Source organism: Podarcis cretensis (genome assembly GCF_951804945.1).
Source record: "Podarcis cretensis genome assembly, chromosome: 16".
Classification (NCBI taxonomy): Eukaryota; Metazoa; Chordata; class Lepidosauria; order Squamata; family Lacertidae; genus Podarcis; species Podarcis cretensis.
The window spans coordinates 36997230-37024405 of NC_137186.1; the positions used below are offsets into that span (position 1 = coordinate 36997230).

Genomic DNA, 27176 nt, shown 5'->3' on the forward strand with positions numbered 1-27176 from the left:
AGAAGTAACAATTGTTTACAATAAACTGTATTTCATTGTGGATGTACAGAGGATCCCAGATTACTTCCAGAATCTCATCACTCAATACTTAGTTGTCTCTTGGGATGAGAGAGGCAGCATCTCTCACTCCTGCTTGCTCTCTAGCTTCCTGAAAGGGGGCAGGAGCCCTTGTGCCATCCAAGGTACATTTAGAAGGCAGTAGTGCAGGGAGCAGGTCCTAAGGAGCACTAGGTTGAGGCATGAAAGGAGGAAGAGAAAGTTCAGGTGCAGTGTGCTGAATTATAGCAAACTTGTTACAGCAAGACAGGGAGGAGACCAGAAGGAAAAATATACTGTATATGGAGAGCAGATTGTGGTGGCAAGAAGACCTAATGTAATGGCAACTGTGCCAAAGGCATCACTTGTGGGTTCAGAAACAGACTGGGCTGAGACTCCCTGGCAAGCCTGAAGCAGTCTGGCCCCAGGAACAAGTTGCTGAGATTGTGGGGGAAGGAGATTTTCCTCTGACGGATTAATAGGCCACACAGGAGGCCACGTAGATCAACAAAGTCAATTCTCTTGCCCACTGTGCTGGAGTCCACAGAAGAAAGCAGCTCCTGGGTCTCCTTAATTCTGCTGTGGCTGAATTGAGGAGGGAACTCGCCATGCACGGAGCAATGGTGGGATAATGTGCGGCCTTGCCTTTGCTCCTCCACAGCCATGGAAGTGTTCAGCCTTGGTGTAACGGGTGAAGAGGCAGTGAATGAAGCAGGCATGCCATCACATGAGACAAAAGCCTCCAGACTGGGAGGAAGGACCTTCGCCCAGCTCCCTGAGTTCTCAAAATGGCAATGCATGTCCCACAATTATGGCTGCCTGGGTGCCGGCTATGACTACTGCTAAGTGCTACCCCTTGCTTAAAATGCAGCTTATGCTTCCTTTGTCTGCTTTGTTTTTTCAAAGGTCGGTAAGGAGAAGGAATGCAACGGAAGCAAAGTACAAGGTAAAGAATAGCAATAGAGAGGGAAACTCCAGAAAGGATGTTGTTCTGAGCCGAGAAAGGAAACAATGATCCTCAACAAGAAGGGAAAAGTCTTCTGTTGAAGTTCTGGGTGTTTCTTGCCTCTGAACTGCAAGAACACGGCCTACTTGGAGACCTCTGGCATCCACAGAAGAATTGGCTACTTCCCAGTCAAGAACCATAGCAAGAATACTGGTTATTAACAAGGATTTGGCAAAAGCAATCCAGACAACAGCTCAATTATCTTCCATATGCACAAAGTTTACTTGCAACTTACCATTCTGGTCTGGTAACTTCCAAATCAATAACTGTGCCAGGAGGTGGATTCTGAAGTCTTCCACCAAGCTGAGCAAAGAATCTTGTATTCACACGCTTCTTCACCACTATCACTGTTAGTTTGGGACTTGAGAAGATCACATAAGAAGTTTATATACAGTTACTAATTTGAAATAAAACAGTATGTTAAGAAACCTACTCTAATATGGTGGCAATTAAGTACAACAGAAACACTTTTACCAGGTAGTGGAAGGCTATGCTAGACCAATGAGAAGTGGTTCAATAAAGCCATCTCATCTACCCATTTGATATTCAGGTATGCCATATGGCATCACCAAGCTTATCTTTTATGGAGCCATTGCATGTGATTAACCATGACATGATCAAGTCGGATCACTTAACTTACTTGTAGTCCTGCCCAACAGCTTTCAAGCACTCCAGAAATTGAGGAACTTCATAGTTAACCAAGGTTTTCAGTTGACCATCTCCAACACCATCTCGATACACAATAATGCGAGAAGGCATGTGGTTGTTGTAGGTATACCAAGTCCTTAAAGCAGCTTTAGGAGAAAACATCAGTGCATCAATTTACTACTAATGTTATTCCCTTTGGCCGCCAACACGCCATTAAATTAAAAAAGCAGTCTGTTTATAGCACCTCCCTCAAAATGTCCAGCTTAGTAAAACTGGTTTCCTTCACTCTTGTGTTTTGAATGGAAGCACTTTATCTTTTTCACAGGAATAAATTAACTGTCCACCCTGCTAAGACAACTTCCCATTGAAGTGAATTTTATAAGCAAGCTTGTTATAAATCAGTGTGTTATATAACAATTTGTCTAGTTAAAGGAGTACTTTTAATTTATAAAATATTAGTAGAAATGGAAGGATCAAGAAGATCAATTAAAAGAGGTGTGGGGAAAGGATGCAACAGGGCAGATAGATAGTCAAAGCTGGGGGGAAATAGGGAAGAAAGGTATGTTGAAAATGTTGTCTATAAGAATAAAAGAAAATTATAAATTAGGTTGGAGATGGTATTTAACACCAGTCAGATTAAATCAAATAAACAAGGAATATTTGATGTTATGTTGGAGGGGATGCCAGGAAACTGGGAATTATGTTCACATGTGGTTGGGCTATAAATATGTACCATTTCTTTGGCAAAGGGTGTTTAAAGAGATAACAGAAATCATGGGGTTAAAGCTGACTGAAAGTTCAGAGGTTGCATTATTATCAATTTACATTGGGTGGAAGGTTCGCAGGCTAAGAAGGACTTGCTCGCAAATTTATTGACAGCTGCACGAATTATTATAGCTAGGAAGTGGAAGGGGCAAGATGAATATAAAATGGAAGAATGGTATAAAGAAGTGTGGGATATATCTATTAATGATAAATTAACATGTGCCATTAAAGTAAGATGGGGAATATGCAGGAGAAATAATTTTGAGAAGGTATGGACAGCGTTTGTAGAATTTTTACTGTTACAATGAAAAGGGCTCAAACCGTTACAAGAGGTGTTGAAATTTGGGGAAGTTGGATAGTTACAATGGAATGGTCTTGGGTGGGGTGCACATTTTTACTATTTACGATTATTACTTAGTCAAAATAAAAAATAGGTAACTTAAAAATAATAAAGGAGTGCTTTTTAAGTTTCATCTAAACCAATATATTTAGCACTCCAAATTTGTGTAAATTTATAAAATATCTGGGCATGACCCAATCAAAGATTAAACACCAAGGCAAAACATATGCTCATCTCTCCCAGTGAAGGTAATGGAATTCAAAAGTATCCATTTATTAACAGAAGGATAACCTTTATTTGTACCAGGCATAGGCAAAATCTGGCCCTCCAGATTTTTGGGACAATTCCCATCATCCCTGACCACTGGTCCTGTTAGCTAGGGATGATGGGAATTGTAGTCCCAAACATCTGGATGGCCAGAGTTTGCCTATGCCTGATTTACACCATCCCCACCCCACTCCCCAGTTGTATTTGCATTAGGAAAACTGCATGAAACAAGGATAAACAACTCCCAGCTGCCATTGAGTTTGGAGTGGAGTGCTTTCAAGAGCAGTGGGCTATTGGCTGTGCCACCAAAGGCACCATCAGCAGATTGGGGCATGGGGCTGGTCTGGTCTTTACAAACAGCTTGGCAAACCTGATCAGACCCATGGTTACCAATTCATCAGTCCCTTAAAAAAAAAGAAATAGGGAAAATGACACACATAAGTTCTTAAGTATTTAAGTTTACCTTGCAAGCATACTTTAAGTCCATCTACAAGTTCTTGTCCACGATCTTGAAGGACACAGCGTGAATACCAACTGTTGTGAGAAAAGAAAATGCTTCAGCCAAAATAAATTTTCCTCGTCATTACTGTGACAGCAGCCAAGTACCTGAAGTCTCTCTCTGTATAACTGAATTTGACTTTATTACAAAGTAGAAAGTGTGTGCAGCACAAGCCAGGCAGCTGAGAAAGTTCATGTAATACTTTTGATTTCTCCGATAAATTGCCTTTTCATAAAGAAAACTAAAAAAAACAAAGTGCTGCAATTAAAAAAAAACCAACTTCAGATTTTTACCGTGTCATTCCCTGATTCAGGCTTGCAACAAATCCTGCAATTGACCTCCGGCCAGCTGTGGTGTCATGGTAACAGTCAATTCCCACAATCATGAGTTGTTTCAGCTTGAAAAATATTAAGAAAAACAGAGTGAGCTACAAACTCAAAAATCCAAGTTTCCAATATATTAAAATTAGCTTTTGCACTAAATAGTTATGGGAGCTATTCAAGAGTCATACTCAGATCTCAAAGGGCACAGTACTAGCTAGATGGATATCCTCTTAAATTCCTATTAGTCTGATCCAATCTCAATCTACTGATATAAAATAAATAAAATAAGATTTAAAAAATCCTTCCAGTAGCACCTACTACTAATAGTAGAATTTGCTGATGTGTTTACAGTGACTGTCGTAAGTCCATTAAGGCGAGTATCATATTTGAAGGTTTCTACATAAAACCAAAGCTTCTTATTCAGTCTACAAGAAAGTATTTATTAACAACTGAAGGGTTTTTTTAGTATGGATGTGCACAGCTTTGAACGAATACTGAGCCAATGTGAGCTGTGTTCTAAGGTATGCATGCTTTGAAGGCAAACAAGTGCATTTGGGCAGGGGGAAGGGGGAGAAGACACTTCTACAGTTCTTCCTTTTTCTCTCTTTCACATGGTGCTAGCACTTAGGGAGTACAAGCTTTTAAAGTGCAATCCCAAATCAATTCCAGCCTTTGTTACTGTGTGGGCTGTTTCGGACAACTCCCCAGTATCTTTTTATCCTGATAGTAGAGAAACAAAGCAAGAAGCTTAGGTTAAACAGATCACAAAGTTAACAGGAAGAGTCAAGTGAGATTATGAAGAAATTGGGTTAAAGAATAAAACTTCATAAGCCAATCTAAGCACATTCGGTATTTATGTGTAGGTATTTGACAATGCTAGGGACGCGGGTGGCGCTGTGGGTAAAACCTCAGTGCCTAGGACTTGCTGATCACAAGGTCGGCGGTTCGAATCCCCGCGGCGGGGTGAGCTCCCGTCGTTCGGTCCCAGCTCCTGCCCACCTAGCAGTTCGAAAGCACCCCTAAGTGCAAGTAGATAAATAGGTACCGCTTTATAGCGGGAAGGTAAAACGGCGTTTCCGTGTGCGGCGCTGGTGCTGGCTCGCCAGATGCCGCTTAGTCACGCTGGCCACGTGACCCGGAAGTGTCTCCGGACAGCGCTGGCTCCCGGCCTCTTGAGCGAGATGAGCGCGCAACCCTAGAGTCGGACACGACTGGCCCGTACGGGCAGGAGTACCTTTACCTTTTATTTGACAATGCTAACAAATGGAATGAAGTAAACAATTATACTTGAAAAGAACTACTTACTGGTATCTCAACACTCCAGAGCTCCCCACCCATTTTACAGTTCATCTGTAAAGCAATTTTTGTGGCTATGGCCATTACTGTCTGGGGTTTACTCAATGTCCGAGCGAGCACACATTGGCTTGGAGTGGGGCAATCGGTACACAAGTATTTCTTGATTGCATCGTACTTGTCTTTACGGTTACTGGAGAGGAGGCAAACCACCTTTTTAAAGAAATGAAAGAAAAACTTCAATGTATCACAATTACTATTGAAAAGCTTTCTATCTTCTGGCATGCTCAAGCTACAGTGTGATACGTAACTAGGGCCAGTTGGCCAACCTGCATGTCTCCCAGCATACTGATGTGTAGGACCACAATGGTGGCCTTCCACGACTGGATGGAATGATAAGGAATGCTCAGCATGCACAGCCCAAAATATGGAATGACAGGTCTCTGCAATGCACTCTGTAAGCTGCCTATTGATGATGAGTCTGGAAACCTTTATCATCCTAGGCTCCCACATTGTACCAGATAACAAGGAATCTGTACATCAAGTCCTTGGTGCAACACACATAGACCCAAAAGCTTCCCTGGATGACAAGTCTGGTGGACTGGTTTTGGGAATTTTCTAATGCCAATAACACCTTTTCTTCAAATAAACCAACAAAAGGAAATTCAATTCAAGCTTTTTCCAGCATGATTCAGAGAATCTACAGCCACCACACCATGTTTCAGCATTATATCTTCTAAATCACTTAATACATACCATCTTTGTATCTGAATCAACTTTTTGCTTCAAAGTTCTCAAATATGCTTCTGTTCTGTCCTCTACTTCAATCCTACAAAAAAGGCCACATTTTACTGTACTTTATTCAACAGCACCTATTCCAATTTAAGAAACTCAATAGCAATGAATCCCTATTATTTTAATAGTGCATACAGTGCCTAAGAATCCCAGAGACTCCACTGAAACTCTCAATTTCCAAAAGATAAAACAAAAATTAGGTGTTCTAGATGGTATTGCAAATTCTCCTGGTTTCAAAGTAGTTTATTGGAAATTCTGACAAATTACTGTGAGTACAAATTTTCTTGATTTAACCATCCTAGTGCAGTACAATTTCTGAAATAAAGCAATATAGTTTCTAGATAGTGTCTATATGGTACTTACATCATTGCCTTGTTCATCTGTATACCCATTGCTGGTGTGACTTTGAAAAGATTCTGTACTAATGCATTAGCTGCATCATAATTTCTTCGTGTGTAGATTAACAGCCAGTTATCCAAAGGCTTTACACTGATTAGAGATACTCCCCTGGTTTCTTTAGACCAGTCTGCAAGTTGCGGATTGTAGTCAAACTGAATTAGAGAAGATTCCAAAGTAATCATCCAGCATGAAGATAAATCCAAGTCTTAAAACATTTTTTCTTGAGCAACACATGTTGCTTGATGAGAATAATCTGTTCTGGCTATATTTTAAAATGCATTAAATGAAGTAAAAGGTTAACGTACCACTTTCCCTCCTTGATGGATCTTTTCTGACTGAACAACTCGTCCCGAAAAGGAAAGCAAGTTGGATTCAAAACTTAAGCCCCAATCATGAAGTTCTTTCTGGACATTATCATCTCTATTTAGATATATAAAATAAAAACACTGGAGTTACATTATTTGTGCTAATCTCTTTTTCTGGGAAATAGCAGGCTCATGTTTCTTAGCAAATCAACACTGTGCAACTATTATCTGAATATGATTTAAGTAACGTACTTGTTAATGTAATCAATGAGCCTTCCAACTTCACGCATTCTCTGGTCTGGGGCAAGTCTTGTATGAACAGACAAGTCTTTCATAACGGTAAAATCACTTCGCATTTTATCGGTTAAGCCTACAAATATGAAAAAGATTATTTAAGGCAAAATGTCACATAGAATAGGGCTACCATATGTCCCCGGTTTCGCAAATCTGTCCCCGGACAAATTCCGTCCCCGGAATGTCCCCCGATTTGCAAATCTGTCCCCGGGAAACGTGACAGCGGCAGCCTCAGTTGGCTTTGGCTGGCTTCAAGAGCTTCTCACTGTTGCGAAAAGACACAACATATGGGGACACAACGAGCAGCTCCTGAAGCCAGCCAGAGCCAACTGTGCTACCAGGTTGGCTCCAGGCTTCTGACTGCCGCTGCCACTGCCAAGGGGGAACCGGGGACGTCAGGCGGTACAGATCTCCTGCCCCCTGCCCCCTTTGTTTTGACTGATCTCCATCCCCACTACTGACTCCCTGTTGCTACTCAGCTTCGAAAGAAAGTGCCCCCAGATTCATTGAAAAAAATCTGGTAACCATAACACAGAAGCCACTCTTTCTTATCCAAATATACAGCTAGGCAATAGTTAACTAAATTCAGTTCTCCCTGTGCGTCCATGCGCTCGCACCCCCCCACAAGCACCTCATTTATTATCCAACTGCTACAAATGTAACTGTAAGATTCCTGTGAGTGTTAATGTGAAGGACCCTATCAGCACTACATCCATAGTTTAGCTACCAGAACTATGCTGAGTGGTGTCAACAGTACAAGGTATGACTGTACTCCCAAGTAAAAATTTGTCTTGATCCAGAATATTAACAAAAATACTGAGATGCAGATAACATGACAGAAAGCTTACTTTTAATTGTAATATACCTGTAAGGTAGCAAAGTTCAGGAACAAGTATGGCTGGACCTGCCATGACACCTCCTGGGCCTGTCTTCCTCTTCGGCTGACTCACCAAAAGTGGTTGATTCAGGTCTTTGATTTCTTGGCTATATTGCTGTATTAAAAGCACATCATGTAGAATTTAGTTTTGCAAAACTTTTTGACTATGAAGTCAGAAGGAGCTGTGTCACATGGAGAGATGCAGGTTCCACAATATCATAAATATGGCCAACGGAAGATGATAGCAGCTGCAACACTTCTGAACACAGAACATAATGCTAGGACCCACTGAGTGGCATGCCACAATGGAAAAAAAGAAAATTAGTTTCACATCCTTTAAATAATAGAACAGGCCTATTTTATATAAAAAAAGAACTCTTCCCTCCCCAAACTAGCCTTGCAGTGTAACCTTTTGCAGGGTGCCCTATATGGCAGAAAATGTGTGGCAAGGTCCAACACAATGGACTGTGCTTGGTTTTAATATATATATAATATATAATATATCTGCCCTGAGCCTCTGGAATGGAGCAGAATATAAAGTCCAAGTAAAAAACAACAGCCACCACCCAAAAAGTATCTGTACAATCTATAGTGTTGTGAGTTTCGGGGGAACCCCCTAAATGCTAGAAATTAGTAAATGGCAGAATTTTGATTATTTGAGTATTGAAGGGATGATTGCAGACCAGAGGAAAAACACAAAGCTTTCTTTCCAAGTCAGGGCCTCACCTGGGATAGAGGTTGTTAATATGACAAAAGGTGTTGATAGCCCATCTAATAGGAAACCTGAGCCCAGGCAGACAAGATTGCCAGGGTAACTGGGCGTGAGGTGACAAGAAAAGATTGTTTTGAGCATGGTGTGTGGGGTAGACTGGAGAACAAACATTGAGATCCATCTTGGCTGAAGGCTAGCTGGGAGTGATGCCTTTGGCTCCAGTGCTATGGGGAACAAACCCTGCCTGAGATGACCATGCTATACGTTCTGGCCTCCCTCTATGCAGACTGAAGGTGTAAATATGTGAATAAATCAGTTCTTAAAGCTATGACAGTCTCTGCTGCACCTTCAATTCTTGAGCAGAAACCCTGAGTGAGTACCTGGAACGCCCTGGAATCTTGCTACTGCTTAGCAGAGAGTGGGGGGTAGCACCCAATTTTTGTAACAATAGTAATAAACTCCCTACAGCCACTAAAGTAAGTTCTGCAAATACTGGAGATGCTCAGCATATTCATTAAGAATATATCATTTGTGGATGTACAGGAAAGGACCAGAGTGGGGCTTATGAAAAAGCAGCAACCCTGCAATATAGTTTCACTCATCTCATGTCCCAACATGATACTGAGCCCCACATCTGCCAGAGGCAGCCAATGACAAACAGGAGCAGTGAAACAACACATTTCAGAGCAAAGACAGGAACACCAAGCTGCCATTTTTAGTGTCAACCCTATAGTTTTTGTAATTTGTTATTTCACCCTGACTGGAAGCCTACCAATACTTTACGTCACCAATAATTACATAAAGGGAGACAAGGGGATGAGATGAAACAGATCCGCCTGTACAGGAGGTAGAAAATGGACGTGGGGTCTCTATAGAGGCAAGGCAATCTACTGAATATGGAAACTATAGAAGTCCACACCCCTTTTTTCCTCTCAAAATTATTTCTGGATTCTCACATAAACAGTAGCAAAAGACATGCCTTTGGGGTCGCAAGTATTTGCCTACAGTTCAAGATCCATATCTTTAAATAGCTAAGTTCACTGTATTATTTAACTGGTAAAAAGAAAGACAAACACAATGAGTACTTTTTGCAAATCTTAACTTTAGAAAAGCTAATGAGAAGGTTCAACACAGTGGAAGCCAATGTATCATACCATTTTGTAGTAGTCCATAAAGCTGATTTCAGTTCCATCTCCCTTCTTAAAGGAAGCTTGGGGATTGGAATCCCAATCAATGTCATCAACTCGGTATGTTTTGTTGTTATATCTGGCAAAGTTTTGAAAAGTTCTGTTAATCTTGCTTCCTTTGTGATTTCAGCATAAAACATTGTACAAAAAACTGTTAACAATACTAAATGACCCGGTATCAGACAGGAAACTGCCTTAGCATAACAGGAAAAGCGACATGGTGATACTTTCAGGCCCCCCCAACTCAATTTGAAATACAGCCTCTCAGTTGATTGTTTTATCCAAGTGCTGGAGAAAAGAAAAAAGATATTGTCAGAACATTTAAAACTCCTATCAGAAATACTTGCCCAAATCTGAAATAGAGAGGAACTCTGAAGAGAAACTCCTACAACAAGCAGACAAATTTGCAGAAAAGCCCTGGAGCAAATAGGAGGTAGCCCACCTTGGAAGTCCTCTTTTACGAATGGAGAATTTATATTAATTCAGCAGGATAGGGGAGATTTATGACAGAAAGAGCATTTCAGGTCAACATTCCATCCCAGGTATAAGCAAAGTGCCCACAAAGGGGTAAAACATTATTCCCTTACAATCACTAAATTAAGTTGCTTTATTTGAAGTCAGATTTTTTCATACAGAGGGTAATAGTAACTTTGTGCCTTTTGCTTACAGTAGAATATACTTCAATCAGCCCTGCGTCAACATTACCAGAACTCTGCTAAAAAGCCTTCAGGGGGCAGAAGACTAAGTCAGGGAAGCAAGCAATACACCTTGCAATGTATGCACATCCTAAACACTATTTTTGTTCCTTTAACAGAAACACTTATTTAGATTTTGGACCAGTAATACCCTTTTAAGTGCTTTCAACTATGTGCTCTTTAGCAAACTGTTCACTGCTTTCAAATATACTGTGCTAAAGTAAGTAGGAACAGTGGAAACCCAAGTAAAGCAATACTATCCATTTATTAACAGCAACCAACTGTTTCTATACACAATCTAGACAACAGGTACTACAAGCATGGCTACAATTCCCTTCTGTGAGATCAGGTATAAGTAACCCCCCCCCCCCCGCAAATGATCAAACAAATCTTACCTTGTAAGAACAATCAAGCCAACCAGTTCTTTAGCACATATTTCCCTGAACCGCTGTTCTCCCACCTGCTCATACATGGAATACATAAAATCCAGAACAGTTTCACTCCTGAGAACTTTGTGGCTCACATCTGTGCACAACATGATACTTGTTTCGTATTGCAGAATGGAAGTTGTAAAACCTGGCCAAATCATCAACCTGCCATACAGACAGAGGACAGAATGTCATATCACAAATTGCCATTCAGTGGCCTCATTTGCAAGAGATGCTTTGTTTGATTAAACCCTGCCCAGTAAGTCAAGTATGGTTTGTTTACAGTTAACAGATCACAATCTGTTTATGTACTGTACTCTGGTTTAACTATGGCATGGTTTTACCAGGTTTTACCAGGCCAACACTTTGAGAATACAACTGGAAATATTTAGGAGAAGCTTTTCATTTATAGTTACAATCATGCTTTGTAGAATCAGCCACTCAACAAAAAGAAACACAATTCCAAAGGTCATGAAGTCAAAGATGCTTTCCTTATTTCTGAAATTCTAAATCTTCAAAATTTTATCTGAAAACATATAATCCTCTTTCAAAATAAATGACAAGGCAGGTTGCAACATACAAAACACAATAAAACCTGCCTTTGACAGAATTAAAAACAAATAAAACCTCAGTAGATGCTGGTTTCACCTTGCCAACAAAGGTCCGTATAGTTAAAGCCATGGTTTTCCCAGTAGTGATGTATGGAAGTGAGAGCTGGACCATAAAGAAGGCTGATCACCGAAGAATGGATGCTTTTGAATTATGGTGCTGGAGGAGACTCTTGAGAGTCCCATGGACTGCAAGAAGATCAAACGCATCCATTCTTAAGGAAATTAGCCCTGAGTGGTCACTGGAAGGACAGATCGTGAAGCTGAGGCTCCAATACTTTGGCCACCTCATGAGAAGAGAAGACTCCCTAGAAAAGACCCTGATGTTGGGAAAGATGGAGGGCACAAGGAGAAGGGGACGGCAGAGGACGAGATGGCTGGACAGTGTTCTCGAAGCTACAAACATGAGTCTGACCAAACTGCGGGAGACAGTGGAAGACAGAAGTGCCTGGCGTGCTCTGGTCCATGGGATCACGAAGAGTCGGAAACGACTAAACAACAACAACAACAGATGCTAGTTGGTTTAATTAAAAATTCAAAGTGCAGTGCAGTTTTCAAAAAGTACATGAAAGAAGGAAGAGACAACTCCTGCCCAACTTCGACTGGCAGGGAGTTCCACAGGGCAGAATCTGTCCCACTGAAGGCACACTAAAAGCCAATCAAACCTCAGAGGCACAAGGAGCCACTCTAAGTGCCAAAGGTGACATATTAAGGGATCAGGTGTTCCTTAAGGAACTTTGGGCCTAAGCTGTTTAGGGCTTCGTGAATTAACACAAGCCCTTGAACCAGCCTAAAAGCAAATTGGCAACCAGTGCAGCTCACTCAGCAGTGGACTAAGATGTTGCCAGTAATCTGCTCCTGTAACCAGTTTGCCTGCTGTTTTATTATGCTCTAGCTGTAGCTCTCTGATGAAATACAAGAGCAGCCCCACATAAACCAAATTACAATAGAGCCTTGAAGTTACCCTGCATGGCCCACCATGGTCAGGCTGTTGAGATCCAGGAATGGCTACAGCTGGAATACCAGATGTAGCTGGTAAAAAAGCACTCTAGGCCACAAAATTCACTTGGACCTCTAGTGGAAGAGATGGAAACATGGTAAGAAGTACCCTCAAACTACATACTTGCTCCTTTAAAGGAAGCACACCATCCAGAAGAGGCAATTGACCCAACTCCTGGACATAGTAACCAGCTACCCAGAAAGTCTATCTTTCCAGGACCCAAGCTGTTTAACTGACCCTCAACCAGTCCACCACGGCCTAGATCTAGGCATCTGTCTAGGGCTTGCAAACCTTCTCCTGACACAGATGTAATGAGAAATAGTCTGATATCTACAGCATACCAATGATAACTTGCTCCAAAACTCCTAATTACCCCTCCTTACAGCCTCATATTGATGTTGAATAGCACTGGGGACAAAATAGTGCTCTGTTGCACCCCACTGCATAAACACCAGGGCCCCTCGAAGAGGACTCTCCCAGTGCAACACTTCATTCCCAACCCTGCAGTTAGGAACAGAGCCACCATAGCAGTGCCACTGATGTCCATCCCACCTATTTATTTATTGAACTTATATACTGCCCTGCACACAGAGGTCTCAGGGCAGTTCACAGAATAAAATCAAAATACACAATCAAAACGACAACAACTCAATAACCCTCCCAGCCCCCATTTTGAACATAGTCTGTTCAAAAAGGATACCATGGACAGTGGTACTAAAGGCCATTGCCCTTTTCTCAAAGGTCATCCATCAGGGTAACCAAGGTTGATTCAGTCCCAAACTCATGTCTGAACACAAACTGGCAATGATCCAGATACAGTTAATCCCATCCAGGAATGTCTGCAGTTCTTCCACTCAAAAAAAGAGAAATGCCCCAATAATCACCATATCCTGAAGGTACACTTGCCTGCTTCCAACAGAGACATGTTCAAACATTTCCATAATTAATTTTCTAAATAGGCTCAAATAGAAAAACCTACGACCCACATACACATCTTTGCAGTCAGCACTGTCTTCTAACTGCTAATAGGAAAAAAAATTGAAAGAATACATTCCTTTGGAAATGCATTTCTAAAAAGTAAACATGCAGTCTACCATGTGCAATGGTGACCATTTATCTTTGTTGCAAGTAGACAATAAAAGACAAGTGCACACCTAACTCTAGCCATAGATCCTTGCAAAAGTAACTTCCACCCTTACCAATTATCTCATGCACAACAGTGAAGAGTTCTATCTCAGTTGCTCTTGAGTCACACAGTACTACATGTGCAGATGTTGGACATAAAAGTTCAGAGCTGGAACTGTGTGAAAGCCTCACTGCTTTGAAGCAGGCAGACAGGGAGAAGCTCCTCACTGTAGACCAAGAAGCACAGCAAATGGGAGGAGTAATAACCTACTCCACTTTGAGCAATGGGAGTTATTCAGAAGAGGCTGATGAAAAAGCTGTATTATCTACAGCAGTGTTCCCCAACCTGTGGGATGCAACCTGCAAGTGGGTCATTGGCTTCTTCAGTTAATCCAAAATGATCATTGCCTTTAACTGGTATGATGAATATCTTAGAACTTAGTTTCATTTGCATATTATAATGCTGTATTTATACTGGTAATCTAATATCAGAAAGACTTAAATCTTAAATTTTAACACTTGGGAACTGCTCTCTGACAGCACATCCAGTGGTGGTTCACAAGATGCTCAGAACTATTTTGAGCAGGTGTGCCAACTAGCCCCACGGCTTGGGTCCGTGAGTGCCATGCAGCATGAATGGCCCTGGCACCAAAATTTGTGGGTGCCTGGTCCCTTCATGGGGAATTTTGTGGGTACTTGGGCCTCGGAGAGTTGGCACCTATGATTTTAAGCAGCTATTACATCTTGCTTCTAATGTGCAGGCACCAAAGGCATCCCATCCCTCTTACAACAAAAAGTTATGAGTCAAGTGTGAAACCAACAGCTGCCAAAGAACTATGGTCCACAAATCCGCTCCACTTCCCAGTGGGGAGGAGTTGCGGTGGACTGCGTGGCCACCCACTCCCCACCGGGGGCGGGGGACCTTGTCCCCCATTGCCCAGGGGATCCCGGCCACGTCAGAGCCCAGCCAATCCGCTGGCCGGGGGAGCATGGCCAGGACAGTTTAAACGGAGGAGCGAGCCAGAGGACTTCCTCTTTGGCTCGCTTCTTCAATCACTCGCCCTCCCTCCCTATTTGCAGGTTAGGCACTGGCCTTGCTATGGACTTCGGTTGGTCGCCTTGGTTGTCTGAGGGGTCCGGTAGGAATTTTTTCACTTGGAAAATAGGCACTGGCCACTTGGTTTTCGCCTATCTCGTAGCAATCGTCACAACTTTGTTAGGGTTGCAGTTAGGTATTGTTTGACCCTGTGTGGGGGAGGGGAGGTGTGGCCATCACCTGCCCCTCCATGCTTAAGGGTATTCCATTAAAGGAATCCGGGGGTGTTGATCTTGCCCAAAGCCCGGCTGGGGGCTAGGGCCTTGACATGACCCCGACGGGAACACCAGGGGGAGCTTCAGTTGGTTCGCATCGCACAGCAGGCAGGAGTCAGATACAGTGGTGCCTCGCAAGACGAAATTAATTCGTTCGGGAAAGCGCAGCGCTTCCCTGCTATCCCGGACCGCTTTTAAAATGCTGGCGGTGGGGAGCAAAGCCTTTCGACCCCCACCAGCCTTCCTGGACCTCTTCTGAAGGCCGGAGGGGTGCGAAAGGCTTTGCTCCCCACCGCCAGCATTTAAAAGAGGTCCCCGGAGATTTCCCTATGGGCTTTCTTCTAGCGAAGCAAGCCCATAGGGAAATTCGTCTTGCGGAACGACTCAAAAACGGAAAACTCTTTCGTCTTGCGAGTTTTTCGTTTTGCGAGGCGTTCGTCTTGCGAGGCACCACTGTATAGTCAGATCCAATCAATGCCTAAGCCAATACCGCTCACATTCTGTAATTCAATAAAGTTGTGGCCAAAATTTGCCCAATAACATAAACCTAATATCTGTGTCCTTGTGTGAGTTATTTCCCAACGAGGGGGTGGCTGCGGGGTCTCGACATGCAATACATGTGACAATAAATCAATGAGTCACCCAAGGCAATTTGCCAAGGCAACTTGCATTTGTTGGTCACCATACCAAAATGGTTGGGAACCACTGATCTATAGCATATGACCTTATCTACAGAACATAACAAAGCAAAAACAGTTGTTGGTCTATGCTACATATTACTGTGCAAAGTACACTACATAAAATTTAAGTACAGAATACCAAAAAAAATACATTATCCAAAATAGGAATGACACACAATAAGCTGTTCAGTAGAGTAAAAATTGGCTGACCTGAAAATCTGTTACGAGAGCACCAAAACATTTAAGCCCTATTTCATTACCTGTGCTTGGGAATACTGATTGGGTCACTTGGATTGTAATAATTTCGTCCAATTTGCTGCAAGTTCATTATTTTCAGTAGCCTGGGGAAAAAATATTTGGGAGTGGTTAAATAATAACAGTGCTACCAATCCACAACATAGCACCTAAAATATAGGTTCTGCCATGGTTTGGCTAAGGTCTTTCCACAAGTCTCTCTTGAACATTTATAGAAAAGAACACCTCAGTTCTGTTTAAGTGCTTCTTATGTGGCAAGTCAGATTTACAGTGGTACCTCGGGTTACATACGCTTCAGGTTACAGACTCCGCTAACCCAGAAATAGTACCTCAGGTTAAGAACTTTGCTTCAGGATGAGAACAGGAATCGCGCGGCGGTGGCGAGGCAGCAGCGGGAGGCCCCATTAGCTAAAGTGGTGCTTCAGGTTAAGAACCGTTTCAGGTTGAAACTTTCCTTGTTAGGCCGAATTGCTGCTATCAAGATGAATGTATTGCCAAAAATGTTGTTTTTGTTCCAAACACTACAGATTGTGGACAAGACAGAGTGCTTCCGGAAGTGGCAGAGAGATATATCTAAGTTTGTCTGGCAGGGCAAAAAGCCCAGAATTAAGTTTAAGATACTAACTGATGCGAAAGAAAGAGGGGGCTTTGCCCTGCCGGACTTAAAGTTGTACTATGAGGCCGCAGCTTTCTGCTGGCTAAAAGACTGGCTACTTCTAGAAGACACTGACGTACTGGATCTGGAAGGTTTCAACAATGCTTTTGGTTGGCATGCATACTTATGGTATGACAAGGTTAAGATCAATAAGGCCTTTAAGAACCATATTGTCAGAAAAGCAGTGTTTAATGTCTGGACAAAATATAAAGACTTATTGGAAAATAAAACTCCAAGGTGGCTATCACCTCTGGAAGCTAAGGCCCGAAAAAGACCCAATATGGAGGCCAAATGGCCAAAATATGGGGAAATACTAGAAAAAGATGGAGACAATTGGAAATTGCAGAGTTTGGAGAAAATGAAGGATAAAGTGCGAGACTGGCTACACTACGCTCAGATTAAAGAAGTTTTTAAAAATGACAAAAAGTTAGGGTTCCAGGTGGAGAAATCTAAATTGGAAACAGAATTGTTAGAACCTAAGACCAAGGTACTTTCAAGAATGTATAACTTGCTGTTAAAATGGAACACACAAGATGAAATGGTTAAATCGGCTATGATTAAGTGGGCACAGGATATTGGGTATAACATTATGTTTGAGGACTGGGAAAGGTTGTGGACCACTGGGTTGAACTTCACTGCATGTAATGCTTTGAAGGAAAATGTAATGAAAATGATATATAGATGGTACATGACCCCAGTTAAACTTGCCAAAATATACCATTTGTCTGATAACAAATGCTGGAAATGTAAAGGAAATGAAGGAACATTCTTTCACCTCTGGTGGACGTGCCCTAGAGTGAAGGCCTTCTGGGAAATGATATATAATGAGTTGAAAAAGGTATTTAAGTATACTTTCCCTAAGAAACCAGAGGCCTTCCTCTTGGGTATTGTCGGCCAGAGGGTGATAAAGAAGGACAGAACTTTTTTCCTGTATGCAACAACGGCAGCAAGGATACTCATCGCTAAGCATTGGAAAACCCAAGATTTACCCACGCTGGAAGAATGGCAGATGCAACTGATAGACTATATGGAATTGGCTGAGATGACCGGCAGAATCCGAGACCTGGGAGAGGAGAGGGTTGAAGAAGACTGGAAGAAATTTAGGATTTATTTACAAAAACACTGTAATTTGGTTGAATGTTAAGAAGGATGCCAGATCATAAAGAATTGAGCACCACTAAACTAGATGTAATCTGGATGATAAATGAGATTGAGAAAAATATAATTTTTTTGGAGAATTAGACTAAATTAAATGAATGAGACTTAAGAATGTAAACAAGTTGATAAATTGCTGGAAAAAGTTTTATAATGATGCAAGTGGGAGCGAGAGACGTGAGGGAGTCCAAAGAAGTTTTGAAAAGATGTTATGATACATGTTATATTGTTTATTATTTTTGCATTTTTGTATTTAAAAAATCTCAATAAATATTTATTAAAAAAAAAAAAAAAGAACCGTTTCAGGTTAAGAACGGACCTCCGGAAAGAATTAAGTACTTACCGTATTTTTCGCTCTATAACACGCACCTGACCATAACACGCACGTAGTTTTTAGAGGAGGAAAACAAGAAAAAAATATTCTAAACGAAACAGTGGATGTATGATTTTTGTGGTTCATGCTGTGGCCACAGACATGTGATGTGACGGTGAGTTTGGGGTAAAGGTAAAGGTAAAGGTACCCCTGCCCATACGGGCCAGTCTTGACAGACTCTGGAGTTGTGCGCCCATCTCACTTAAGAGGCCAGGGGCCAGCGCTGTCCTGAGACACTTCCGGGTCACGTGGCCAGCGTGACATTGCTGCTCTGACGGGCCAGAGCCGCACACGGAAACGCCGTTTACCTTCCCGCTGGTAAGCGGTCCCTATTTATCTACTTGCACCCGGAGGTGCTTTCGAACTGCTAGGTTGGCAGGCGCTGGGACCGAGCAGCGGGAGCGCACCCCGCCGCAGGGATTCGAACCGCCGATCTTTCGATCGGCAAGTCCTAGGCGCTGAGGCTTTAACCCACAGCGCCACCTGCGTCCCGAGTTTGGGGTAGCCCAATGCAAAAATCCTGAGGATCCATGTGGATCCATGATTTGTAACCACGTTTTTGCGCCATTGCGGCCCCATGAAACAGTGGGTGCGTGTGTTTTTTGGTGCAGGCTGTAGCCATGGATATGCTATGTGATCTGATGGTGAATTTGCGGTGACCTAGTGCAAAAATCCTGAGGATCCATGTGGATCCGTGCTTTGTAACCACATTTTAAGTGGGGAGGGAAGGAAAAGAACTCAAGGGACAAGGAGCACGCGTGGGGGGTGTGGAGAAGGATGCTGCTGATAATGCAGGAGAGGCTCCTCTCCGGCTTTGCTCCTTTAGAACAAGCAGGCTCTGCGTCTCTCCCTCCTCCCCAGCAAGGAAACCATGATAGTAACCACTCTGAGACAAATCAAGAAAAATAGCGACCAACACTCTCCCCCCAACAAGCGCAGTGAGGTCAAAACACACACACACGCAGAGAGAGAACTGGCCCTAAAGTTGCAGGGCGCTGGAAGTCGCAGGGGCGCTGGGGGAGTGAACGGGAAGCAAGAGAAGAAGGAGCCCTCTCTCTCTCTCACACACACACACACAGAGACACACAGAGTGTCAATTCTAAAGAGGGAGAGCGCAGGGAGAGTGAACGGGAAGCAGGAGGAGGAGAAGGAGCCCTCTCTCACACACACACACACAGACACACAGAGTGTCAATTCTAAAGTCGGAGGGAGAGCACAGGGGCGCAGGGAGAGTGAACGGGAAGCAGGAGGAGGAGAACGATAGCTCAAGCACACACACACACAGCCCCTACAGTGGCTAATCCAAAATCGGACAGCAAAAAACTGCAGGCAGGGACAGAGAGCACAGGGTTGTTTTAAAGCAGCCAACCCCCTCTGCTTCTCTCCCTCCTCCCGGCTAGGCTGGCTGAAAAGCTTTGCTGCTACTTAGCAGCTCAGTGGGGAGGAGAGAGGAACATAGAGGACGGGGTTGTTTTAAAGCAGCCAAGCCCGCTCTGCTTCTCTCCCTCCTCCCCAGCTCGGCTCGCTGACAGGAGCCGCTTACACCCGCTTTGCTGTTTCAAAGCGAGCCACGGACTGCTCACAACTGCAGCAGATTCCCCCGCCATCTGTAGGCATTCGCTCCATAACACGCACAGACATTTCCCCTTACTTTCTAGGAGGAAAAATCTGCGTGTTATGGAGCGAAATTTACGGTAATCTGAGGTACCACTGTATATAGATTTTACACAGGCAACAACACTTAGGATCATCCCCACAACCATTTCCTTCCAACCACACTGTTATGGAGAACCTGAAAGGTAGCAATAGCAATAAGTTTTGTTGAGGAGCATGTCACTAATACCAAAAATCCACAAAACATGTGGTTGTCAAGTGTACTACTGCCAGAAAATGGAGAGACAGCTAAAGCAGCCCACTCCCTTCTCACCCTGGAGCACAATGAAGAGCAACTATCCAGGATGTTGCCCTGAAGAAGCTAGCATCAACTGAGCAGGTGTTCTTTCAACACACTGTCACTATAAAGCAAGCAGGATAAAAACTAGGTGATTTTGTATGGCCCTGCCTACAGAAGCAAATAGGAAAAACTCACTCCACTCAGTGGAGGAGAGTATTTCAGAGTAATAAAGCTAGCTGACTTACAGTGCATTAAAAAATCTGGCTCACCACAAACAGAAGACCAATATGAGCTATCAAAATAAACATACTGCTGTCCCATCACTAGTATTACTTTCTTTCACGGAAATCAACACTGAAAGCCAACCTTCTAAAAATAATGTTGTAAAACTGTAGGCATGTAGGTGAAGTAGATGGCAGCTCATTGGTTAAAGTGATTGTAATCTTCACAGTCTCTCCTTGTCGGGTCTGACTAAACACTTCAGAAACCTGAGAATATTAAGTGACAAGTTAAATATCTTAAGATTTTGCTTTACAACAAGGGGACGCACAGGTCAATCCCTTAAGAATGGTTGTTGCCAATTTGGTGCCTGTGCCCACAGAGTCCCTTCCTGGTACCCACAGGATACCTTCCTCACCCACCTCCCAGCAAAATTAGACCTCAAAGAAGCATTCTATCAGTGTTTGCCTGGTTTTAGTTGACATGTGGTGCTCATAAGTTTCTCTAGTTTGCAAATGTGTTCACAGCATAAACCAATAAAGCACCCAGCAGCAAACAGAATACACATCTCAAGCCATTTGAGCTTGTTGCTATGACCACCCTGAACTTCAGAGCCAAGGTGAAAAGCACACATAGCGTAGAAGATGCAGTGTGACTATTGTGTTAGAAAGTTTAGGCATAATTAGATTTTAAGAACTTTAGAGCCACCATACCTTGTTTTCCAGTTTCTTTGGCAAGAACAAAATTGTCCCATCAAAAGCATGTGTCCGCCCTATTAGGTCCTCGTGCTGAAACAGCAAAGCTGAACGAAGACGCCGGGCTTCCATTTGTGGATTGTAGTCAATGTGGTATTGGAACAAGGCCCATTGCGGACGAGAAGTCAGCCGAAAATGGTTTGTGCTTAATTTTATCAGAGTACCTGAAGCACCTGAAGAAAGGCATCCAGCTGCTATCAGCCATCTCTTGCTAGCAGAGAAGTTAGTAGTCATAGAACAGAACTCCAAGAGCCCCACCGGAATTTAATACAGTCATGGTGAGCCTTGGACTCCCTTTCCTCCCCCTCCCACACTGGCCTTCATTTAGCTTTCTCTGCCCACTTGGAAATTTAAATAGTGGTTTGGGAGTTCAACAGAGCAGCTGCTAAATTAGAAAGGAATACAGCATCCTTATTTATTATTGCATAGCACTTATAATTTACACATTCGTATGCTTTAGAATCGTGTACCTGTTTTAGAGTCTTTAACATGTGCCATTGATTGACGAGTATTTACACCAAGGTCATGGAAGTCTCTGCGGCGTCCACCTCTTTCTCCCAATGACATTTCTTGAAAACCAGCTGAAATCTGAAGTTCTGCAATTTTGGGAGGAACCATCATGACTTGCACTTGTTTAGCCCCCCCCCCCCCCCCCGAGTATCAGCAAGAAATTTCGGTCAGCTAAATCTTAATACTGCATCTCTTGGCAACCCAGAGTTGATGAAACAACCTTGATGGCAGAAAGTGAGGAGGAATTAAAGAACCTTTTAATGAGGGTGAACGAGGAGAGTGCAAAATATGGTTTGAAGCTCAACACTAAAAAAACAAAGATCATGGCCACTGGTCCCATCACCTCCTGGCAAATAGAAAGGGAAGAAATGGAGGCAGTGAAGCAGAGACATCACCTTGCCAACAAAAGTCCATATAGTTAAAGCTATGGTTTTCCCAGTAGTGATATATGGAAGTGAGAGCTGGACCATAAAGAAGGCTGATCGCCGAAGAATTGATGCTTTTCAATTATGGTGCTGGAGGAGACTCTTGAGAGTCCCATGGACTGCAAGAAGATCAAACCTCTCCATTCTGAAGGAAATCAGCCCTGAGTGCTCACTGGAAGGACAGATCCTGAAGCTGAGACTCCAATACATTGGCCACCTAATGAGAAGAGTAGACTCCCTGGAAAAGACCCTGATGTTGGGAAAAATGGAGGGCACAAGGAGAAGGGAAAGACAGAGGACGAGATATTTGGATAGTGTTCTCGAAGCTACCAGTATGAGTTTGACCAAACTGCGGGAGGCAGTGGAAGACAGGAGTGCCTGGCGTGCTCTGGTCCATGGGATCATGAAGAGTAGGACACGACTAAACAACAACAAGATTAGAGATAGCCCACAGTACCAACACTACTTTCAACGCTACCTGAAGCAAAGGGAGAAGTTTTTCAATAAGTGCTTGGGGTAGTACCAGACAATGTTGAAACTGAAGCATAGATATATAAGCACTGCACACAAATGATTATGCAGTTAGGACTGCAAGATTATAATTTAAACTCTTGTATTATATAAATATTGTAAAATAAATAACTTGTTTTATTTCCACATTTCATAAACTCTCAGCAGTAAATCTTCCTTCTCATAGCAAATCCAAACTGGCAGTATCACAGCAGAAAACAGAAAAAGCTAAACACTAATTAACTGAAACTTCTTGAAATCTAATGCTAATCCAAACAGCAACATAATATGGAGAGAACAGGCTCTTTTGAACAACAGTGGTCTTCTGCTGCACTTACCTTGCGATCTTGGTGCAACAGGTCCTCTTTTTTGCCGCCCACGCCCAATTAGTTCTCCTTCAGCTGGTGGCTCAGCTTCAGGTTGCTGAGCTGCAGTTTGCATATGGGTAGGTGCCTGAACCTAGATAATTCAATAACAATTAGAAAAGAATGCTGGCCACTCACCATGAATATCCAAAGTGAAAGAGGCATCCAGATATGACTCAACTCCTAAAACTACCCATGACAGGGAGATTTGTGGGTTATAAAAGGTTAGGTGGTTGTTCTAGGTGAAGAAGACTCTGCTAAAAGTTCCAGACAGGCCCCAATCTGGAGGTTGACTTGAGTACCAACAGCTGCCTGTGATACTATGGCTTCTGAACTGGCAAGAAGGCTCCTTCCTACTCTTGTGCAGAGGGACTCATGGAGACCCACCCGCTCCAATAATATGGCCAGCAATCTGGACACAAGGAATGAACCTCCTAGAAAACCTTTTGTGAAGGACCTGCAGTGGCCAACAAGCCAGCAGAAACAATGGTATTAAACCCACTCCCCACCAATCCAACCAGTCTTCTTCTTTTGCTGTCCCTGAGGGTTGACCTTTGGCCACTAGCAACCATGCCAGACAACAAAAGGGAAGGAAAAACATTGTGGAAGGTATGAGGATGACACACAAAGATCCTTTACAAAAAAAGAGGAAAGCCAGAGAAGGAAGCGTAACTCTGAAAATCTGAGTATCATTTCTTATTAAGCTTATGTCACCTGAGTTATTGAACACCTTATCAAAGCCCACAAATGGAAAATAAAAACACTTGTGTTGACTCTTGGGCACAAAGTCAAAGCTTCACTGGAATAGTTTCAGTGGGCTATTTTTATTAACCATCCAATGACTTTTAAAGAAGCTTTAAAGAAAACTTAAAGCAATGGAATATAAAACTATGCATGAATCAACACTCCCTACATCTAAATATCCAATCCTTAAGCTTTTAAACACTCACCATAGGTACTCCTACTATAGGCGTAGCAGTCTCCTGGCCACGGGCCCTTCCCCTTGCTCTGGCTCTGGCTCTACCAGACATGGTCGCTCAAGTAACAAGCTGCAATTATTAAGTGAAATGGACACATTTTGATTCCCTCATATTCCAATAAGGTAAAAAAATTATCCACCAGCATTCAAGCTAAAGCCACACACTGGCTCATTCTAATTTCTGGACAACAAATGGAAAAGTCTTTGAGCACTATTAGAAGATGCTCAAAGAATCCTTTAAAAATAAAGGGCAAACTACAGATTAATAGTCTCATACTTTTTCTCCAACACTGAAACCAACACAAAACAAAGGCTGAAGGTTTCAGTGGAGGAAATGCAGAAAGGGCTGCTTAGTCACTTCCCTACATTAGCTTTTTTCTCATTCAAAAGACCCCCATGGTTTTTTGTCCTATAGGGAAAAAATTGTGTTAACTTGGCCCCTGAATAGTTTGCTGAGCTTACACAATACCATGGTATTTGGAAAAAATGTTCAACTTATATTTTAAGTGCTATGCTAGAAAGCATCTGATATATGTTTAATATTTATCAGTTTTATCAAAATTGTGATGTAATAAATGTGCTCTCACCACTTTTGCATTAAAATAAAATCATTTCTCTTGTATTTCATTTTGACAGCACACTGTTCAGTTTACTATCCAATTTGTCAGATGTTAAAAAGCACTGAACAAGCAGCGCATGTACGCAGCAATTTGCATTTTGAGTGGACTCCTCTAAGATTAAGTTTATTCTATCATGTTTGCGGGAATCAGCTTTGGTTTATGCACCCAAATCTTTAAAACATCGTAGCAAATTCTTTTATTAACTTTGTTTTAGGAAAGCGTCACACTGCATGATTCTAGCCAGAATCATGCTGCATTTTATTGAACATTATTAACTAGGGGTTTTGCCCCTGCTCACCAACTCCACTGCTATTCCCTCCACATTAACTCCATTGGTCTCTCCCTTCCCACCATGCAACTTCTAAGCTTGCTTTTCACCCACTATTCTTCCGATCTTTCATCTTCAATCCCATCCCCATGCTGCCTACTTCCTTTTCACAACCCCCTGTACACTCCATTTCCACCGTCACTTTTTCTATTGCCTTTCTTTTTTCAACTCTCCCCTGCACACCATTCTCATTACCCCTCCTCTGCTATTCCGCAGCCCACTTTGCACACACAAACCATTATTATTATTTTTATTTATACATGCTTTTAAGATGAATAGACTCCTATGAGCAAGCTTGTCAGTTAGCTCATTCAGTTAGGGAAGGTTATGTTCAGTTGACGATGTTGCACATACAAGGGTGTTTGCTTGTTAATAAAAATATCATCTAAATTACTACACTAAATCGGGAATTTCATGCTAATGGTACCAGGAGTGAAACACATTATGTAAAGGTTCATGTCCTTCCTTTCTCACACAAGGCATCTGAGGAATGGGAGTTTTGAGTAAAACAAGAAGGGAAGCACACAAAGGAAAATGGCTGTTTTAAACAATGGCAGGATTTTGAGTAAAGGTTGCTTTTTTAAAAGAAACATGATTTAACAAAGCAAAATAGCAGCAATGGGTACAACTAGGAAGATAATACAGCTGGGCGATATCTGGTTTTCAGCATCGCGATAGATCATCAGCTTAACATCATGATATACTGATATGTCACACTGTCTGTAAAAAGGATGGAGCTATGTAGAAGCATTGGATGGTTTCACGGTTTCCCCCACATTATTACTTTTGCATAGCACACGAACACACAGTGATTCACAATATATTGCCAGGTCAAATTATGAAACCAGTATCACTAAAGGGACTTTGAACTAGTTTTGGACAATATATCACCCAGCCCTAGCAGCTAACACCAAAAAGCTTACACAATTCCTACATAAGCTCCCATCCCCCCCTGCTCATTTTACTCAAACCTCTGCCACTGCTGAAAATTGCCACTTGCCGACCTATCAATCCGTGCTTTACTCAAACTTCTGCTGCTGTTTAAAATTGTCATTTTCCTCCGCAATGAAACCAAGCAGGCTGCCAGAGGGACATAATTCTAACATCCTTCTTCTGCCGAGCCCCCAGTAAGCTAGCAATTTCTTATCTAAACTAGCAACTTTTGGAAGCTAATTTAGCAGGCTGTGAAGCTTCAAAGTAAAATTCACTGGAATTTATAGAAACCACTAGATACAGATATGCCTAGCTCTAAGACACTGTGTCCCATGGGGCTTATAAAATTCTATTTTAAGGCTCCCATTATTTAGAATTAAGCCATATATAACTCAAGGAAACTCCCTTTCACGTAGAAATGAGTGCACTTATAACCTCTGACGAAAAAGGCTTGGGGTTATCACTGCTTTGGTATGAAGATTGTAACCTTCATTTTACACAAGTTAGATTAAATGGAAACAGCACATGGGGAACCCTAAGGTAAAGGTAAAGGTACCCCTGCCCGTACGGGCCAGTCTTGACAGACTCTGGGGTTGTGCGCCCATCTCACTTAAGAGGCCAGGGGCCAGCGCTGTCCGGAGACACTTCCGGGTCATGTGGCCAGCATGACATCGCTGCTCTGGCGAGCCAGAGCCGCACACGGAAACGCCGTTTACCTTCCTGCTGGTAAGCGGTCCCTATTTATCTACTTGCACCCGGAGGTGCTTTCGAACTGCTAGGTTGGCAGACGCTGGGACCGAGCAGCGGGAGCGCACCCCGCCGCAGGGATTCGAACCGCCGACCTTTCGATCGGCAAGCCCTAGGCGCTGAGGCTTTAACCCATAGCGCCACCTGCGTCCCACTATGGGGAACCCTACCGACCCACAAAAGTCCACAAGGGAGATCTTACCCCAACGGCTCACCCTATGCCACACAAAGGAGGTGCTTCCCACAGCTGCCAGCTCACCACACCTCCACTCCCCAAAACCTACCTCACAGGATTGTTGCAAGGATAAAATGGAGAAAAGCAGCACGTACACCACCTTGAGCTCCTTTTGAGAAAAGGGAGAATATAAATGAAACTTTCAGTTAAAATTAACATTAAAAAGTTTACTCCAGACCTGTTACTAAATTTTTCTGGATTTCTGACCTATTTCTTCCTCCTTTCCTACTTTTCTCCTCACTCCACATTCTCCACTCAACCCCTCTCCTTTCTGTATTCTTATTTTTACATACATTTCCCAACCCCTCTTCAACTGCTGTACCATTCACTCACCAGTTTGAATGCAATATCAGACACAGACACAAGTAAGTGCAGCTGTAGAATATTATATTATTGTCATATTTAATATCATAAAGTTCTGTTTTTAGGGAAAAGCAACAGCAACAAGTAGTTTCTTTGTTGTGTAGCCAACTACAGTAAAGATATCTCCTCCATGTTTCCCATGCATGGTTTACAACAAATGAGAATCTGTGGAAAACCTGAATTGCCATTTGTTGCACTTCAGCTCTAAAGAGCAGGTTTTCATAGGGAAAGTCATGAGCAAGAGAAGTCACACATGGAGCAA

The 27176-nt window shown here is 42.6% G+C and overlaps 1 protein-coding gene across 3 annotated transcripts in view; it reads right to left on the bottom strand.

The window, feature by feature from the left end:
- The window catches only part of PIWIL1 (piwi like RNA-mediated gene silencing 1), a 33510-nt gene that overhangs the window by 2717 nt on the left and 3617 nt on the right, over nt 1-27176 (bottom strand). Inside the window, exons 2-20 of one of the 3 annotated variants that reach the window (XM_079956578.1) lie at nt 26601-26660; nt 23660-23758; nt 22683-22803; nt 21370-21495; nt 20858-21072; nt 20292-20413; nt 15854-15934; nt 10837-11034; nt 9714-9825; nt 7836-7962; nt 6929-7046; nt 6677-6791; nt 6336-6523; nt 5934-6006; nt 5190-5390; nt 3855-3958; nt 3526-3596; nt 1683-1836; nt 1278-1403 (exon numbers count right to left, since the gene is read on the bottom strand). In XM_079956578.1, coding sequence (XP_079812704.1) covers nt 1278-1403; nt 1683-1836; nt 3526-3596; nt 3855-3958; nt 5190-5390; nt 5934-6006; nt 6336-6523; nt 6677-6791; nt 6929-7046; nt 7836-7962; nt 9714-9825; nt 10837-11034; nt 15854-15934; nt 20292-20413; nt 20858-21072; nt 21370-21495; nt 22683-22803; nt 23660-23740 — 2333 coding nt within the window. In that variant the 5' untranslated portion in view covers nt 23741-23758; nt 26601-26660. Of the gene's footprint in view, nt 1-1277; nt 1404-1682; nt 1837-3525; nt 3597-3854; nt 3959-5189; nt 5391-5933; nt 6007-6335; nt 6524-6676; nt 6792-6928; nt 7047-7835; nt 7963-9713; nt 9826-10836; nt 11035-15853; nt 15935-20291; nt 20414-20857; nt 21073-21369; nt 21496-22682; nt 22804-23659; nt 23759-26531; nt 26672-27176 lie in introns of those variants that run through there. The other 2 variants (XM_079956579.1, XM_079956577.1) reach the window with 2 other exon arrangements.